At 38.6% G+C, this 20,651-nt stretch overlaps 1 protein-coding gene across 1 annotated transcript in view; it reads right to left on the bottom strand.

Annotated features, from left to right (window-relative positions):
- The window catches only part of LOC126482033 (dynein axonemal heavy chain 6-like), a 1,073,010-nt gene that overhangs the window by 887,662 nt on the left and 164,697 nt on the right, over positions 1-20,651 (bottom strand). The window contains exons 72-73 of the mRNA XM_050106005.1: positions 10,818-10,946; positions 475-732 (exon numbers count right to left, since the gene is read on the bottom strand). Of these exons, the coding sequence (XP_049961962.1) occupies positions 475-732; positions 10,818-10,946 (387 nt within the window). The remainder of the gene's footprint in view (positions 1-474; positions 733-10,817; positions 10,947-20,651) is intronic.

Raw genomic sequence — 20,651 nt, 5'->3', positions numbered from 1 at the left:
CAGTTCACTGGCCATACTGCATTATTGATCAACAGAAACACAAACTTTTAACGTGCCACTGTGCCTGAGTGAAAAATTTATATAATTATTTTTACAACAAACTGTACAATGCAACTTCACAATCTAATTTTAACACTGTTAGTTAAGTTTCTGAATAACATAAACTTATACAGGAAAACTGGCAGTCACATTTTATACTGACTGCCTCTAAGTGGATCTTTTCTTGCAAACCACTAATGATTATTATTACCATTATTTCAAGTGAGAATGGATTCAGCAAACTGCCTGATTTTCATAATAGACATATTAAAGCATTATGAATAGAATATGAAAAACATAATTATTAATACAGAGTGATAAGCTGCATAGTTGGATAAGAGAAATTAAGACAGTTAGCTGGAATCATATCAATAGCATACGTATATTCTATTGAACACAGAGTCAAATTTTGTTTTAATTTAGTTATTAATATACCTTATCTTTCATTAGTTCCACATTATATTTCAGCTGAGGAAGGATCAAATTTTCTGGTAATCCTTTTTCCAGTTGCAGAATGTTCTTAATAAAGCGCATTGTTGTCACATTCATTTCCTCTGGATCCAATGTGCTGAAATCAGCTTCATACCACTCTTGTATTAACTTGTCCCATTTCTCAACACTCTCCCACAGAAGTTGACGTAATTTGACATCATTAAGGACTTCATCTAAAAGTTCAAATTTTGTTATTTCCAGCTAAAAAACAAATAAGTAAATTATTAGTACTATAAACATAAACAGATGTTTAATGTATAGGCAGTAGGGAAAGGAGGGTCAAGTGGCCATGGTGTGACCAATGGCCATTGCACATTTTTTGTTCTGAACAGTGCTGTTGCCTGTTGGGAAGTGGACAGACTAGTTCAAATATACATTATCATTATTGTCAAAGATTGAAAGCTTGTTCCATTATTTTTTAATAATTCAGTTATCTGATGTAAGGTAAGTAATTATATTATTCTTGTTACCTCACATCTACCTAGGCTACTCCTTTTTTATGATATCAATATTTAAACAACATCTTTTGGCCTACAACTGTAGTTCCCCGTTCTTTATTTTTGTTTGTGTAGTACTAGCAACTGGCCTGGCCACATAACACCATAGAAAACAACCACAGCTGACAGACTGCCATGCCCATAAGTGTCCTCTATCGAAGCAATTACACTGCACTGTACACATGCCAGGCTACAACAGCAAAATTTCGGCTATGTATACACAAGAGGAGAAAAGTGTTCCTCAGTGTACCTGTGAATCCACAAGAGGTACCAGGGTTGCATACCACCAGTATGTGCGGCTGACATTGGCACCAAAAGTCATAGCATTACATTCTGCCCACACGCCACTTTATGTGCATCTGCATCTCACATGCCCAGCCTGAAAATCCATCCACTGGAATAATTCAGGCACTGCACAGCCACTAGCTAGGCACTTGCTCTCACTCCAGACTCAACACCTGCTGCTCCCTGCAGCCCTTCTATCAGTAGCAATCTTCTCCTGGATGTAGAAACAGCAAGCCACAAGATACCAACCAAAACATCAACCTGCCTGCACCTGGTAGTGTCAGACATAGACCAGACATCAACACCAATTGAGGGCATCAATAGGACTATCGTAAGAACTCTATCATTTTACCAGAAGTGGCTTTACTTTTCTACTTTCATGTCATAGCTGCACACTGTTTTTTGCATGCTACCAATGGAGTGTTCCTTCCTTGTAACCTGTGGACCAACTTATTTATGTGCTGTCCTTGCCACCTCACAATACCAGGACATAAATGTTTCATAGTTCCATCTGTGAATCACTAATGTTGGCATATAAACTAGAGGTTCTGCTGAAAAGGATCAGTACACTAAATATGAAGATAGTGCTTTATGAGGATTTCAATATTGGTTTTTCAAAAGACAGCAGCACGAGAGATGCTCTGATAAATATGACCAACACATTCAATATGATCCACACAATAGACTGCCCAACAAGATTAACAGAATGCACAAATTCCATTATTGATCAAATATTCATCTCAGGAACAAATTACAGATTCACAAGCAGAGTACTGAGCATGGGTTATAGTAATCATGAAGCACAGCTACTGTGTATAGAAATGCCAACAAGTAGTTGCAGTTCCAAAAAAGTAGTTGAGAAAAAGAACCTTTCCTGAAGATAACATTAGAATTTTTATCTCTTACTGGCGAAGGAACACTGGGAAAGCATCGGAACAATGTTGATGGCATGTACAAGTTTTCGGAGCATCTTTCTTCACTATTTTAATGTAGCATTTCCAAAAGTAATAAAAACAGTAAAACCTAACAATAATAAGCAATGGGTAACTCAAGGCATAAAAATTTCCAGTCAGAGAAACAGATTTCTGCAGTACTGTTGCAAGAAATATAGAGTAACCCAAGAATTTGCAAATTATTCAAAAGCCAACAAAAAAATCTATGGCAGAGTAGTCAAAGAGGCAAAATTTATGTGGAATGACAATTTGATAAGGAACTCATCTAACAAAATGAGATCCATGTGGAGAGTTGTAAAGAAAGAAACTTGTGGTACAGCGCCAAAGAAAAAGAATGTATCATTAACACTAGAAGGCTCAAAAGTCAGAGACCCATATTCAGTTGTGGAAAATTTCAATGAATACTTCACTTCACTTGCTGAAGACCTCATTCAAGTACACTGTCAAGGACCGGTCCCAAGTTTCTCCAGCAAGTCAGTGATCTCAACTGCTTCTATGTGTGTTTATGAAACAAACCCCAATAGAAATATAAGTAAACTTAAATCATTAAGCAATAAAATGTCAAGTGGTCCAGATGAAGTACCTGATTTCATATTAAAAACATTAGCTCACCACATAGCAAACCCCTTGGCAAACATTTTCAATCTCTCTTTAAAAACTGTTGTATTTCCAGGTATTTTTAAAATAGCAAAAGTTTCACCACTGCTAAAAAAAGGTTCTTCTGAAAAAATATCAAACTACCGGCCTATGTCACAGTTAAGTTCCTTCTCAAAAATTCTACAAAAACTCTTCTATGACAGGCTTTTAAGTATAATAAATAAATATGCACCTCTTACAGTACAACAACAAGGATTTAGAAAGTCTAAATCTACACAGACAGCAATTTTTGAATTCTTAGACTGCATTTTAAAATCCCTTGATCAACATATATTAACTGCAGCTATTTTTCTAGATCTATCAAAAGCCTTTGACTTCCTGGACCATAACATTCTGCTCGAAAAATTAGAAAGACGAGGAGTAAGAGGTGTAGCACATAGCTGGTTGTGTTCATACCTAAAAAACTGCAGGCAGAAAGTATCATTTCACTATGAATTCAACAAAATGAATAATCCTAGAGAATTACCAATAAAATATGGTGTGCCACATGGCTCAATCTTAGGTCACTATTCTTCTTATTTATGTGCACAATTTAGTTGAATATATGAGTCCCACAAAAACTATCCTGTTTGCTAATGACACCAGCATATTGCTCACTGGATCCAGGCCAGAAACTTTGCAGTCCACAGCAGAAAGTTCTATGAAAAGACTTTCTGAGTGGTTCACAAAAAACAAACTCATAAATACTGAAAAAACTGTGTGCGTCGATTTTCATTTAATTCCTCAAATAATCAAATGTCTCTTCAAGCACAATTAGAAAATGATCCCCTAGAAAATTTAAGTGTCACAAAATTTTTGGGTCTGTGGGTCCAGCAAGACTTAAAAGTGGGACACACATATAAATAACTTGTCTAGAAAACTATCATCTGTGTGCTATGGCCTAAGAATTTTAAAGGCTACAACAAGCAAAACAACAGTACTGCAGGCATACTATGCACAGTTCCACTCACTAGTCCGATATGGGATTGTTTTCTGGGGATACTCAACTCACAGTGTAAAGGCTTTTAGAATGCAAAAAAGAGCTCTAAGAATAATTTGTGGCCTTAAAAATATGGAGTCCTGTAAATCCCATTGTAATGAACTTGGTGTTCTAAATGTTCCAAGTTTATTCATTTCTGAAACTATCTTGGTCACTAGGGACTACCTCCTGAAAACAGGCAAACTACAACAGAACAAAAATGTACACAGCTACAGAACCAGAGGGAAATCAAATATACATAAAAAATATCACAGAACAACCATCTATCAGAGGAGCATAATCAACATTGGTGTAATACTACACAATAAGATACCAGAGGAAATAAAAAATGCTACTCATCTAATATTTAAGGCTAAACTAAAGGCATTTCTAATAAAGCACTGTTTCTATTCTCTCAGAGTATCTCTGAATACGTAACAAAATTAACTGTAATAGGTACCTATTTTTAATTTGTCTACTTTTTGCTAATACTATGTATTATTGTACCTTATCTTTGACCTGTCCAATATCAATTGTACAATTTGTGCTGTATGATAAAACTGGCCCAATAAAAAATCAAATCAAATCAAATCAAACCATCTGAGAGGGGATAATGGCTATACTATTCAACAGAAAAAATGAGCAAGGTCTCTTTAGCCCATAAGAGTTAGTTTCTAGTGAGTTACTGTTTCTAGTGAAATATTTCAGTAAAATTTTCATTCAGTGTTTTAACTTCATTGAGTGTTCCAGTGGCCGCTTGAATTTTTGGTTTTAGCTAATAATTTTATGAAGTTTTGTTGGTACTGGTATTAGCTGTGGTGTAGTAGTATTAATACAAGTTGTTGCTTTCGTAGTAGACAGAGAATTGAGAGTCCGCTATTGTTATTTCTATAAATAATTCTACTGGTGTAACTGAACTTAGGTAGAGTAGACATATAGTTTTTTTCAGTAACTGTAAAATTTTACCATGAATGAGAAGTGTGGGCTCTGTCATAGGTTTGTGAGTAGTGGGTTACGGTTTGGGATTTGTTCAAAGTATTTTCATTGGGGGGGAATGCAGTGGGGAAGCCAGTAGGTATTCTAGTTTGATCCTCTCCTGGGAATGCAGAATCTGTAGTAGAAATAAGCAGATAGAGGAGCAAGAGCATAAGATCTGTGCCCTTCAGGTGCAGCTACAACATGCAAAGGACGAACTAGATAGGTTGAGGAGGTTGTGGAGTGGTGGGGAATGGGAACTGGCAGTTGGCAAGAAGGCAGCTACGAGGAGGAGGTATTCAGACAGTTATATTTTGCATATATGCAATAGATTTGACCAACTGACAGAGTTGAGTGGAGAGGAGCCTCTTTTAGCTGTAGATGTAGGGAACATGCAGCAGTCCTCAGAAGTTAGGAGGCATAGGTCAGTTACGAAGTCTAACAGAAAGAAGAACATTCTGCTGCTAGGTAGTTTACACAGTAGAGGTGTGGGCCAGCAGTTGCAGGAAGTGTTGGGGAGTGAGTACCAGGTCACCAGCATTGTGAAGCCTAGTGCAGGGTCGGCTCAGGTGACTGACAGCTTAGGGGAGTTATGTAAAAATTTTATGAAGGAGGATCAGGTAATGATAGTGGGTTGAGCAGGGAACAGTCTTGATAGGGATGGGGAATATGATGTAGGCAATGACCTGGTAAAGATGGCACTGGTGGCACTAATGTGCATTTCGTGCAACTGTTTCAGCGTCATGATTGGCCTCATCTTGACACTGTTGTTGGGCGCATTAACATAGGTCTAGAGAGGGCACTGATGGCAGAGGGCTTGGATCACATTTCAGTCATGTCAGTTGGGTCTATCAGTAGATCGGGTTTCACTAGGCATGGCCTGCAGCTCAATAGGTATGGGAAGGGGAGGCTGGCAAAGCTTATAGGTGACAGTGTAGTGGGTGTTGGTGGGATCACTCTTGGGAAAATTCGTGTAGTACTTGGTGTTAGAGCTGCACCTTTTTTAGACTGAAGTCAGCTGATAGGTATACCTGCTTAAAGGAAGTCCCTCTAACTAAAGGCTTACATTCACAGGAAGTCATGTTTCCAAGTAGAGAAGGAATTAGCATATTTCATAAAAATATAAGAGGTATTAGAGATAAAGTTAGTGAACTGCTTGACTCTGAAATTATTGGTATATCAGAGCAGCACTTAAATAATTTGACAATTCAGAGGTTCCTTTACAAGAATTCAGATTAGCTGGCTGTTTCTCAAGGGGTTCATTGCAGGGTGGGGGAGTGGCTATGTACATAAAAGCAGTATTGCATTTGAGTCCGTAGACATATCGCGGCACTGCACTGAACAGATATTTGAATGTTGTGCAAGGGAAGTTGAATTTAGTAAAACTAAACTTCTAATTGTTGTTGTTTATAGGTCCCCTAATTCTGATCTCAGAGTATTTCTGCTCAAGCTAGAGAGGGTTCTTGATTCACTTTGCAAGAAGTACCAGAAAGTTTCTACAGGAAATCATATACTTTCTTGGCAAATGCCTTTATGAGATTGATGTCTGAAATACTTCTCTGTGATACAGACAAGAGGGAGATTGAGTCAATAAATCACTTAAGACTAATGACTCTCATGGATATGATGGAGTGCCTAGCAGAATATTAAAGTACTGTCCTGCATATGTTAGCCCTGTATTTAGCCATATTTTTAATTTTTCCTTCAACAATGGTGTTTGCTTAAATTATTTGAAAGGCTGTGTATGTAAGGATAATTGATCATTTTATATCACATGATTTGCTATCAAGCGTACAGTTCAACTTTAGAGGTCGTTCAACAACTGAAAATGCTTTATTCTCTTTTCTCTGTGAGGTGCTGGATGGGTTAAACAAAATGTTTTGAAAGCTAGGCCTATTTTTTTATTTAACTAAGGCATTTTATTGTGTTGATCACAAAATATTGCTCCAGAAGTTGGATCATTACAGAATATGGGGAGTAGATCACAACTGGTTCACCTCTTACTTTAGCAAAAAACAGCAAAAGGACATTATTCACTATGTTGAGAATGGCTGCAATGTGGGGTCTCCTTGGAGTACAGTCAAGTGGGGGGTGCCCCAAGTCAGTGTTGGGGCCACTCCTGTTCATTATTTATATAAATGATATGCCCTCTAGTATTGCGGGTAACTCTAAAATTTTTCTGTTTGCTGATGACACTAGCATGGTAGTAAAGGATGTTGTGGGCAACATTGGCTTGGTTTCAAATAGTGCAGTTCATGACCCAAGTTCATGGCTTGTAGAAAATAAACTAACACTAAATCACAGTAAGACTCAGTTTTTACAGTTTCTAACACATAATTCAATAAATTCAATAAAATGTGACATTTTAATTTCACAGACTGGGCATATCATTAGTGAAACTGAACAGTTCAAATTTCTAGGAGTTCAGGTAGATAGTAAGCTGTCATGGAAAGCTCACATTCAGGATCTTGTTCAAAGACTTAATTTTACTATTCAAACAGTATCTGAAGTGAGTGATCATTTGGCACAAAAATTAGTCTACTTTGCTTATTTTCATTCACTTATGTCGTATGATATTATATTTTGGAGTAACTCTTCCCATTCTGAAAGGATATTTTAGGCTCAGAAACGGGTGGTTCAGTCAATAAGCGGTGCAGGTTCACGAACCTCTTGTCGAACCTTGTTCACGAGTCTGGGTAATTTGACATTGGCCTCTCAATATATATATATTCATTACTGTCATTTCTTGTTAACAATATTATCTTATTCCCAAGAATAAGAAGCTTTCACTCATTTAATACTCGGTAGAAATAAAACTTGCATTGGATCGGTCTTCCTTAACTCTTGTGCAGAAGGTGTGCAGTATACTGCTGCATCCATTTTCAATAAGCTACCACTCGAATTCAAACATCTTAACAGTAGTCCCCATGCTTTCAAATCGAAACTAAAGAGTTTGCTCATGGCTCACTCCTTCTATTCTGTCGAGGAGTTACTTGAAAAATTACGCTGATTCTTGTTGTATTGTTGATTGCATTTACTTAAAAGTTATGGATAGATTTTTTTCGGGTTCATAACCATTTTATTTTTATATGTTATTACTTTTATGTTGTTATCTCATGCACTGACGTGTTCCATGACCTTGGAGATTTGCTCCTCAATTTGGTCCTATGGAACTAGACATGTAAATAAATAAATAAATCATGCAGATGAGAATGACTTCTGAATGCTTTTATATATGAGGGGCAGTCAAAGGAGAACACAACAGATGGAAAAACATAAGGAAAGTCTTTATTTCAAAAGTAATCACTGTAACTGTTAATACATTTCTCCCACTGTGAGACAAGTCAGTCAATGCCTTTATGGGGAAATGCTTGTGGTTAACTACAGAACCATGATTTTACTCAAATGTGCACCTTTTCATCCAAAGCAAATCAACGGTCATGAATGTCTTTGTTCATGGCTCCAAATGTATGGAAATCGCATGGGTAGAGATCAAGACTATATGGAGGATGCGTAAGGGCTTCCAATCTAAACTTCTGCAGTGCAGTCAAAACAACTTTGGCACCATGTGGGCAGGCATTATCTTGCAACCGAATGATGCCATCTGTCAACATTTCTGGGCATCTGTACTTGATGGCATGCTTCAGTTTTTGTAAAATGACCACATACCACTGCGTGTTAATTGCGGCACAGTGTTCCAGAAAGTCAATGAGCAGCCAGCCCTTGCAGTCAAAGAAAAATGTCATCATGACATTTCTCAAGCTGGCATGCCTGTTGTTTGGACTACACTGCAGATGTTTTACTGGGAAGCCCTTACAAATCTACTATACAGTCCTGATCTCTCCCACCAAATTTCCATACCTCTGAAACCATGAAGGAAGACATTTGAAATGGTCGATTTGCTTTAGATGAAGATGTGCATACCTGGCAAGTCATGGTTCAATAGGCAACCACAAACATTTTCCCATGAAGGCACTGACCACCCTTTCTCACAGTAGAATGAATGTATTAACAGTTGTGGTGATTACTTTCAAAATAATAAACAGTTCACTTAATTTTTTCTATCTCACTTTCATTCGACTGTCTCTTATACAAAGGTATATTCACCATTCTATCTACTTGTGATGATTTGGAATTAACTGATATTCTTTAAAACCATGTCAAATTTAAAACCAAATCTATCTAAAAACAGTACACTGCAGCCACATGGTGTTGTTTTAAAATACTAGGGCATTGAGGTGATTAGAAAATGTCTGGAAATCAGAACAACAAACATGGGATCCTGTTGTGATGGCACTGGCCGCATTATTCTCTTAGGTAGGCAAAAGTGGCCTCTGTGTAAATTTTCAGAAAAAATACATGTAGTTCCTACATATTACTTTTTTCCACACAAAATTTTTGGTGTAATATTTTGTAAAAACATAGATTCAAAATATGTAAGTCTCAAGCTACTATCAATAATCACAGTTTGTTGAAAGAACAATTTCCATTTGAGCAGGCACTTTACCCTTCCTTCTCCTATTACAAGTTTCTGCTCCTGAGGGTAATTAATGATCAACAATCCCATCTTGTAGCTTATCATACACCCCACAGTAAATAATTTTGTTATTATACTTCTCATTATACATCTCCAAGGAAAACATATTCTGATTTTAATGTTACTGTATTTTATCCATGTTCGATCTTGTGAACTTCACAGTTGTTAATGATAGTTGGTGAGTGACATGACCTGCCATGAATACTTTTAAAAGTGATTTATTTTTCAGTGCCATAACCAGTTTCAGGTTACCACACTCTTCTTCAGATAGGTAATATTTTCAGTTACATAGATGCATTGATCAAAAACCTGTCATGAGAGGGATGGAGGGAGGTGGGAGGCAGGGAGGGGGTTGGCTGGGGGAAGGTGGGGAGGGGGCGTCTAATGGCTCAGGGGAGAGTTGGAAGCTGTCTGTGGGCTAGCTAGGGCTGCAGGTATAGGGGAGCAGGCAGCAGATGGCTGGGCATGTGATTTCGTAGACTAGGGTGTGAGATAACAGCACACAACTAGCTGATGTGGGGGCATAAATTGGGTGGGGGTACTGGGGTAGGGATTGGTATGTGTACACGTGCATGTGCAAGCGTGCACGCGCGCACACGCACACACACACTATTCAGAGTGGGGTGGGGGGAGTTACCTTAGGTTTAAGCCGAGGAGGATCAAGATATAGCATGGGTGGTGGAGCAGCCATTGACATCTTCCCTGTTGTGTTCTGCTTCAGTGGCACAACATGCAATAGAACACAATCATGCAAGATTTCAATGGCTGCTTCACAACCTGTGCCATCTGGATCCTTCCCATCACCATCAGCTTTTCTGAGCTGTGCAGATGGGAGCTATCTTTGCAACGCATCCTTCACTTCTGTAACTTTCCTGTCTAAACCTAAGGTAACTCACTGCCTCCCCCCTCACCTAACGGTGTGTATGTGTGTGTGTGTGGAGGGGGGGGGGGGGGGGTAGGAGGGGCAGGTGAAAGTTCAAAAAGGAAGTTCATTCTGAAAGCTAGCCCAGTTATGTACCTTTTCTTTGTGTAGCTATCAATGACACAGCATTTCTGCCTTTTAGTAAGTCATCTCCTTTATTTCTAAATAATTCATAATTCCCAACCAGAACTTTCTGTATGTTGTTGTACTGCCTAGGTGCAGCGCAGTTATAGCTGTGTTAATTCAAAGTATGATGAGGATTATTTGCAGGATGTGCCATAAATGAATCTTTCTATACAGGGTTAAATTTCAGGACATAACTTCTGTGGCACATCCAGCAAATAATCATCACACTTCAACTTAATGTGTATGCAACCATGATGCACATGATGATAGCAACCTGCTGTTGAAACACACTGTGGTCATAAAAGTTAGTAAATAGTGATGGAAACACTAAAATTTGTTTTCTAAACTATATTCATCTACTTGACTGCTTGCTTACTTTGAATTGTCTCTGGTATCCTCTGTATTCAGCTGCCTTTTTCTGGAATTCTGCCAGTTGCTCACTGAGCATATTCAGTGTCAGCTTAACTTCTTCTGGGTTTGAATTCACATCAATCAACCACGGTTGCTGAAATAGAAATATATTAAAAATTTAATTTCTAATCGTAATCTCTATTAGGCAGTAAAACTATTCAGGTTATTTAAGTGTCAACAAAACAGTTGATTGTTCATCTCTAAGTACTGGAACTTGTATGCAATGCCTTTGACTGGAAATAGAAGCAAACAAGTTGAAGAAAAAGTTAAGGACAGATGTTAAGTTTACTCCCAGAAGAAAAGCCTCACCAAATGTTGTATCGTGAATAATACACTCCTGGAAATGGAAAAAAGAACACATTGACACCGGTGTGTCAGACCCACCATACTTGCTCCGGACACTGCGAGAGGGCTGTACAAGCAATGATCACACGCACGGCACAGCGGACACACCAGGAACCGCGGTGTTGGCCGTCGAATGGCGCTAGCTGCGCAGCATTTGTGCACTGCCGCCGTCAGTGTCAGCCAGTTTGCCGTGGCATACGGAGGTCCATCGCAGTCTTTAACACTGGTAGCATGCCGCGACAGCGTGGACGTGAACCGTATGTGCAGTTGACGGACTTTGAGCGAGGGCATATAGTGGGCATGCGGGAGGCCGGGTGGACGTACCGCCGAATTGCTCAACACGTGGGGCGTGAGGTCTCCACAGTACATCGATGTTGTCGCCAGTGGTCGGCGGAAGGTGCACGTGCCCGTCGACCTGGGACCGGACCGCAGTGACGCACGGATGCACGCCAAGACCGTAGGATCCTACGCAGTGCCGTAGGGGACCGCACCGCCACTTCCCAGCAAATTAGGGACACTGTTGCTCCTGGGGTATCGGCGAGGACCATTCGCAACCGTCTCCATGAAGCTGGGCTACGGTCCCGCACACCGTTAGGCCGTCTTCCGCTCACGCCCCAACATCGTGCAGCCCGCCTCCAGTGGTGTCGCGACAGGCGTGAATGGAGGGACGAATGGAGACGTGTCGTCTTCAGCGATGAGAGTCGCTTCTGCCTTGGTGCCAATGATGGTCGTATGCGTGTTTGGCGCCGTGCAGGTGAGCACCACAATCAGGACTGCATACGACCGAGGCACACAGGGCCAACACCCGGCATCATGGTGTGGGGAGCGATCTCCTACACTGGCCGTACACCACTGGTGATCGTCGAGGGGACACTGAATAGTGCACGGTACATCCAAACCGTCATTGAACCCATCGTTCTACCATTCCTAGACCGGCAAGGGAACTTGCTGTTCCAACAGGACAATGCACGTCCACATGTATCCCGTGCCACCCAACGTGCTCTAGAAGGTGTAAGTCAACTACCCTGGCCAGCAAGATCTCCGGATCTGTCCCCCATTGAGCATGTTTGGGACTGGATGAAGCGTCGTCTCACGCGGTCTGCACGTCCAGCACGAACGCTGGTCCAACTGAGGCGCCAGGTGGAAATGGCATGGCAAGCTGTTCCACAGGACTACATCCAGCATCTCTATGATCGTCTCCATGGGAGAATAGCAGCCTGCATTGCTGCGAAAGGTGGATATACACTGTACTAGTGCCGACATTGTGTATGCTCTGTTGCCTGTGTCTATGTGCCTGTGGTTCTGTCAGTGTGATCATGTGATGTATCTGACCCCAGGAATGTGTCAATAAAGTTTCCCCTTCCTGGGACAATGAATTCACGGTGTTCTTATTTCAATTTCCAGGAGTGTACAACAATGTATGAAAGGAGTTCACTTTCTATTATTTCCAGTTCCGACCTATGTATTAATTGAAATTAAAATATATTTAATTAAGATGTATTCTTCTTAGTTTTTATTATTTGTTGCACATCATATGCCTGCCAATGTAAGTTCACTTTTTATATAAAATCAAAATGTCAAATTTCTCTTACACTAAGCTTGTAGGTATAAATTCTGGGCATAATAAGACAAACAACAATGTCTCTACAAAATGCAAGGAATAATGTGGACAATTTAAGTTATACATTTATTACCTAATTAGGACTGGAAGGGGTAGACAAAAGCACTTTCAAGAAACACATTAATCTGCCAATGAGTTATGTGTAACAAGATGTAAAAATAAGAATCATTGTACAATGCATCTGTGCAATTACTGTATTGCTATCAGTGGAAATATTGTTACCGTCTTTCATGGAAGGTAAGTGTTATATTTGCTAATGCTGGTGACGGAGTAATACAATAATTTACCCTAGATTCATACCCAAATCAGGAAATAAAAGATCTTGAAGTTAGCTCACATGTTCACAAAACCACGTATCACTGTCATTACACATGTGAATTGTGAAAGTGACAGTTTTGAGAATAGTACTCCCATTACGCACGTAGGGAGATAACACTAGCCCCTGTAGATTCTGGGACAGTAAATCTGAGTCAAAGTTTATTTATATCTCATAAGGCTTATGTGACAAAATGACATATAAATATTTATATAAAATTAATATTTAGACATGTCAAATGAAAAAATAAGTATACAAACAACAAAGAGTAAATGAACTCCTAACATATTAATAAATTAATGAAAACCCAAGTTCAGAGCTGCTGGTGTAGTTTCCAAAAGTCATTTCATTCTCCCTAATGTTCTTCAGGTAAACACTCCCTCACAATATAACTGACAACAGATTCTGCAAAATTTCTAAGAATAGCATTGCCCTAGGTGAAGATTGGATAGCAATATTATTTTCTCATTAGAGTTACATTACAGGATCCTTGCAAGTTAAGTACTCACTCTGGCATAAATCAGGAACATTTGGTAAGTTTACACTGATTTTTCACTGCTCCTGTTTTGTTTGCTTCTGGTTTCCCAGTGGTGGGTGTAAGTAAACATGCACAGCTGAGAAATTTTGCTTCCTGTTAGGGTCAAAATGGATCAGAAAATTTTGTGAGATAAGAAACAGCTTCCAAAGCTGATTCTGTGGGAAGAGCTAAGGTGAATGAGTAGTTTTCACATTTCAAAAATGATGACATATCAGTTCTTTACAAACTTCACTCTAGATATCCATCATCATCTGCCTAAACAGATGAAAAAGTTGAGGAAATTCATGAATTTGTGCTTGAAGACCAACGAGAGGCCACTGAACAAATGGCAGAGCTTACTGGTTATTCTTGAAGCTGTGTTCAGCAAATTTTAAGAGAAGACTTGAAGATAAGCAGGGTAGCTGCCATGTTTGTCTCTCAGCGAAAGAAGTGGTGGTTGGAAGCATGCTCCGGTTTAAAAGAAGAACTACAAATACACCTAGAATTTTTTCCCACAATAAATTCTGGTGATGAGTTATGGCTCTATGGTTATGACCGAGCGAGGTGGCGCAGTGGTTAGACACTGGACTCGCATTCGGGAGGACGACGGTTCAATCCCGCGTCCGGCCATCCTGATTTAGGTTTTCCGTGATTTCCCTAAATCACTCCAGGCAAATGCCAGGATGGTTCCCTTGAAAGGGCACGGCCGACTTCCTTCCCTAATCCGATGAGACCGATGACCTCGCTGTCTGGTCTCCTTCCCCAAAACCAACCAACCAATCTATGGTTATGACCTCAAAACTAAACAACAATAAAGATAAAAAAAGACATTGTTGTCACCTCACTTAAAATGGCTTGTCAGCGTTAATTCAGTTCATGTTATCTATGAAAGTACAAGTTAATTAATAAATAAAATGAAAATTCAATTGATCAAAGTGAAATTACACATCAAGAAAATGTTATTTCATCTTCGTGGTGAGAGTAAGTTGGGGAGGGGGTGAAAAAGTGGTGTATGCTGAGCTCATCCCATCATGTCAAATCAATCAATGTGTTTTCTATTTGAAAGTTCTAATAAGACTTCCAATATGCATACAAAATACATGACCTGAGCCAGGTGAAGGACTAGGTTTTCCGCCATAATAATGTTCCCATTCACATAACCACTTAAGTCTGCCAGCATGACTCTATTGATGTATATACATTGCCCACCTAACCCATTTCACTGACTTCTTCTAGTTTCTGTGCATGATGAGTCACAAGAAAGGATACTGATTTAATGAAGTAGATGCAGGTAAAAACAAAAAGGTGCACTATTTCTCTAATGACTCATAGCTATTCAGGCTGTTAGTTCCAACTTCCATGATAGGGTTGTGGCAGACTGTTCTGTGTGGTAGTCAACTTGATGGATTGGAAATTCCAGACTGGGAGGAAGTGCATCCTAATGGGAATTGGTAACATATTTCAGTTAGGTATACTACAGCCATGTTTATATTAACAGTTGAAGGAGGGGAAGGATATTCACAAAATTTCTGGCTGAATATGTGTGAAGGTATTGGACAGTTCAGTAAGTTTGTACAATTAAGAAACAGAAAAAAGTTTAAGGATTAATTTTGATATTGTTCTGCAAACATCCACATTCACCTTTGTATGGAGTTAAAACCACTGCTGTGCCAAAGGAAATAGCAGAATATGCTGCTAACATCTTGACAACCAAACACCCCAATAGACTACTTCGCTATGTTAAAAATATTGTCTGCATTGTTAATATTGTGAGTGACTATAAAATTCAGATAGCATTTTTGCTCAATGTGCTCACAAAATATCTGTTATTTTTGTGTAATTAAAGGTTAAAAATCATTAAATTTCAAGATTTGGACACTTGATTGAAAATGCTCTGTTATTGGTTGGTCTCAGGTGACATCATAGGCTAAGAGTACGATGAAGCTACACGTGTGTTATGAGAACTGTTAGCCAAAGTTACTAGTGTTTTTCTGTACTTTTCCTGTGAACAGTTTAGTTAATTAGTGATGGAAAGTACATTTGCAACTTTTAAGTAACAATGGAAAGGAATTTAGTGAACTCTGATAGTGAAAAACTTCCAAAAGTTAAGGCATATATAGTCTCTTCATTCTTCAAAAATAGCCAAGATTTTTATGTTGTACAAATACATGTGTAAAAACTCCTGAAAATTGTTCTTGAATGTACCAAAGAATGAGAAGAGGCATAAAATTTTGTTTCAATTCACTTGTAGAGAGCCATTTGATATAGTAGTCACTATGTGTCTTTATTTCTGTGGGGACCATCTTGATGGTCTTTACATGAAAACTACACTGCATGGCGGCTGGGATGGAAGAAATGTGACACAGCAACAAGTTGCAGAATTGTCTTAAACCTGAGGGAATCTGGAACTGGATTATCTGCTGCTCAGTTCATGCTGAAATGTTTTCCAGATCAACTTGTGAAAACTTGCACTATAAAAAACAGTGGAAACTTTTTCATCCAGACAATAATTCTGATGGGTAATTGCTGTGGTTGTTGCAAGAATTACTACTGTTTTCCAGGTAACTCTTTCCTCAATTTTCAAATTCTGAGAAAACATAACAACATAATAACATAATACACAGTTGATACAGCAGAACCTTAAAAGTAGCTGTTGTCCAGTGGTGTACTTAACTTCTGCTGAAAGACCATGATTTGAAAGAGCTTATGTAGAGTAACTGTCATTTTATCGTATGTTTTATAGCATTTCATCATAGGATCGAAGCAATGTTCAGTTTTGGGCAGTTGGAGGCAGTTGAAATGGCAAATTATTGTCCTAAACAGCTTGTTTTTGGAAGAATAATGTGGTCAGAAACTATTAAATGCTTTCTCATATTATTCAGAATAGAGCTACATCAAGTTGAAATTCAATATTTTAACAGCACCCTTGTGATTCATTCCAAATTGATTAGGTGTAAAATGAAGCTAACAAATGAAAGTAGATTTTGAAATGTAATATGATATAGAATTTACAGCTCTTATATAACTATATTACAGTACAAGCATTGAAGTCTTCATTTGCAGTGGTTACTTACATCAAGATGGTCCTCACAGAAATAAAGACACATGTGACTACTATCTCAAATGGCTCTCCACAAGTGAATTGCAACAAAATTGTATGTCTCTTCTCATTCTTTGGTCATTCAAGAACAATTTTCAGGAGTTTTTACACATGTATTTGTACAACATAAAAATCTTGGTTATTTTTGAAGAATGAAGAGACTATATATGCCTTAACTTTTGGAAGTTTTTCACTATCAGAGTTCACTAAATTCCTTTCCATTGTTACTTAATAGTTGCAGCTGTACTTTCCATCACTAAGTAACTAAACTGTTCACAGAAAAAGTACAGAAAAACACTAGTAACTTTGGCTAACAGTTCTCATAACGCACGTGTAGCTTCATCTTACCCTTAGCCTATGATGTCACCTGTAGTTCTAAGTTCTAGGGGACTGATGACCTCAGAAGTTAAGTCCCATAGTGGTCAGAGCCATTTTTTTTATCATCTCAAGATCTTTGAATGTGACAATTGCCACAAAAACTCAGAACAAGTAATATTTTATGACTGGCATGAAAATCTCATTTTAGCTAATGCTGTACTCTTGTTCGAAGTCTCTCATATAACATTGTACTTTGTGTCAAGCAATCTTATCATTTGTATCAGACAAGACCTTGACATCTCAGTGTGAATTAATAATTTGTTGGTTGTTGGTTTTAGGAATGATCTTCAAAGTTTTGTTGTATTTGTGAGCTTCCAGTTCTTCTGGAGAAGCCTCTCTCCAGTGTTTTGATTTGGACTGGAAGTTACTTCACTGAAACTATTAGGTGCTTAATGTTGCATGAAATCAACTTCATAACTAGTTTGCTTATGAATGATTGTCATAATCCACGTATTTGTGTTCTTCATCATCCTTCACCTTCATGTATATGTCCTCAACTTCTTTGTTGCTGCTGTTGTACTGATACTGACCTCATCATAACGTGATACCTTGGGATACAAAAAATTTATGATTGCGGAGTCAAAAAGTCAATATCATGTTGAATCTCCTTGGTACCACATAAACAATGCTTTTTAGGCTTTGTCATTCAGCTTGCTTCAGAATTTATTTGCACATGACCAGAAGCATCTGATTCAAATATGTGACCATGCCCAATGTACTGTTACATCTGTTCTGCAACATGTATATACAGATTGCTTCAAACTATGTTTTGTTGGAATTCTATTTAGTATCTATACAGAAGTGTTAACTTTTTGTGTTAAGATCAGTGATTCTTCTCTGGTGTGTATGGAGTGATCATTTCCTGCTAGATTTCAGTTAATATAGTCAGTTCTACTGTCCACATGGAATTTTCTGATTTTTTTGACCAAACTTGTTCAACACAAGAGTCTTCAATTCATGAAATTGAACAATGACACCAGATTAGTGTATGAGAAAACAAACAATGCTGTACCTGGATAGTGTCATGGTTCCACTCAGACTGTTGCTTAATTAGCAAGTATTTGGGACCGATGACCTCGCAGTTTGGTCCCATCCCCCAAATCAACCAACAAGTATTTACTTCATCAAGTTGCACATGTCTAGCCAATTTTAGACTTATGGGCCATTCTCAAGTGCTATAGGTACTGACGACATATTTTAATACATCCAACCATAAGTAGCAGACATGGTAGTTCGAAAAACTAGAGCATACATGTGTACCAAGTTTAAAATAGAATATTTACTAACTACACTATTGGACATTGTTGAATCTACTGAAAAATTTGTACATAATGTATACGTTCACTTTCATAGTGATAAACGTGTATGAATCTCAACTGGTTTCACATTCCATATGCTGTCTTCAGAAATTAAAATATTTCTGATTCCACTTTTGTCTACTGATGTGGAGATGAGGGACAGAACTTTGGCTCTGGCTTTTCCTCTTACTTATGTTTTTATGGCTGTATTGTCAGTTTTAGCTGGCCGAACTTGTGCTCCAATTACATCATCAAAAATTTTGAAGGCCCTGAGAATCAAAGTCAATTGCAGTTTTCAGGTTTGATAATTGTTCCAGTCTAATTTTGCAATTAAGCCTTGCAGAAACCTCTTCCGGCATTGTAGATTACTTTCGATGCAAGCACACTGTAATCAGTGTATTGAGACTTTACCCAGTAACACCAGCTGGCAACGTTTATCTGAGCAACTTACTTCTCACAATCCAAAGGTTTGGCAATCCTCTCACATAAGCCATACGATATTTCGGCTCGTAAACTGATGAGGTATTTAAAGATATACAGAGAGAAGTAACAGTTTTATATCTACTAAATGAGACATTTATTTGACTGAACGGGCATCATGCACAATGCTTGACCTGAAACTAATGACAGACATAGTGATGAAAAACAAATAGTAAATACATGAGCATCTCTAAAAACTAGTAACTTTATACAGCGGCAAATTGAAACTAAATGCAAGAGCACAAAACCCTTTCAACAAAATTCAAAAGAAAATTGTAGCAATAAACAATGGCTATAATGTTATGAACACACTGACTTGTAGCAGTTTCTTTAATTTGGGTATTACAGTTTTGAATAAGGTAAAAGGGCCTTTCTTGAATAATTAGTGATCAGAAAATGTAATGGACAAATGATGAGGTATGGACAGTCACAGTTCTCAGGCAGCAAAATTATTGTCAGATAAAAGCAGATGTTCTGTTTAGTAAATAAATTCCGGTTATCCAGAATAACAAACGACAAAACTGCAAAAGTTCACTCATTGCTTATCGCTTTTGGTTATCGGCTAATTGGCCAATGTAAAACACTGAAAACAATTTTCCCAGGAAGTCTCCCCATCTACGCATCTCTTGTATAACAGTTTTCATAGTGCAGAAAGCAGAAAAATGGACTGTATCCAAGGTTTTGCCAAACAAAACTCTTCACTTTTTACATAATTCCCCGACACACCCAGTGGAAACACAATTTAAAATTGAGGAAATAACTCCCATACCAACCTATGATACTGAGGAGCCACTGAAAGATTTTAATATATCATTAAATATGATCAATTTTTGAAAATATAGTATAACTGGATACATAAAAAATCCACTCACTAACTGGTAGCATGAGAAAATACATATGAAAGTTAAGAAAATAGTACTGAGTGACAAGACAAAATATATATATATAAAAAAACAAAGATTCTGTAACTTACCAAACGGAAGCGTTGGTACTTTGATAGAAACAATAACAAACACAAACACACACACAAAGTTCAAGCTTTCACAACCCATGGTTGCTTCATGAGGAAATAGGGAAGGAGAGGGAAAGACGAAAGAATGTGGGTTTTAAGGGAGAGGGTAAGGAGTCATTCCAATCCCGGGAGCGGAAAGACTTACCTTGGAGGGAAAAAGGGACAGGTATACAACACACACACACACACACACACACACACACACACACACACACACACACACACATATCCATCCGCACATACACAGACACAAACAGACATTTGTAAAGGCAAAGAGTTTGGGCAGAGATGTCAGTCGAGGTGGAAGTAAAGAGGCAAAGATGTTGTTGAAAGACAGTTGAGGTATGAGTGGCGGCAACTTGAAATTAGCGGAGATTGAGGCCTGGCGGATAACGAGAACAGAGGATATACTGAAGGGCAAGTTCCCATCTTCGGAGTTCTGACAGGTTGGTGTTACTGGGAAGTATCCAGATAACCCAGACGGTGTAACACTGTGCCAAGATGTGCTGGCCATGCACCAAGGCATGTTTAGCCACAGGGTGATCCTCATTACCAACAAACACTGTCTGCCTGTGTCCATTCATGCGAATGGACAGTTTGTTGCTGGTCATTCCCACATAGAAAGCTTCACAGTGTAGGCAGGTCAGTTGGTAAATCACGTGGGTGCTTTCACACGTGGCTCTGCCTTTGATCATGTACACCTTCTGGGTTACAGGACTGGAGTAGGTGGTG

This window comes from Schistocerca serialis, chromosome 5 (genome assembly GCF_023864345.2).
Source record: "Schistocerca serialis cubense isolate TAMUIC-IGC-003099 chromosome 5, iqSchSeri2.2, whole genome shotgun sequence".
NCBI classification, from domain to species: domain Eukaryota; kingdom Metazoa; phylum Arthropoda; class Insecta; order Orthoptera; family Acrididae; genus Schistocerca; species Schistocerca serialis.
The sequence above is the reverse complement of the archived record's forward strand: the minus strand, read 5'-3'. Positions and strand labels throughout refer to the sequence as shown.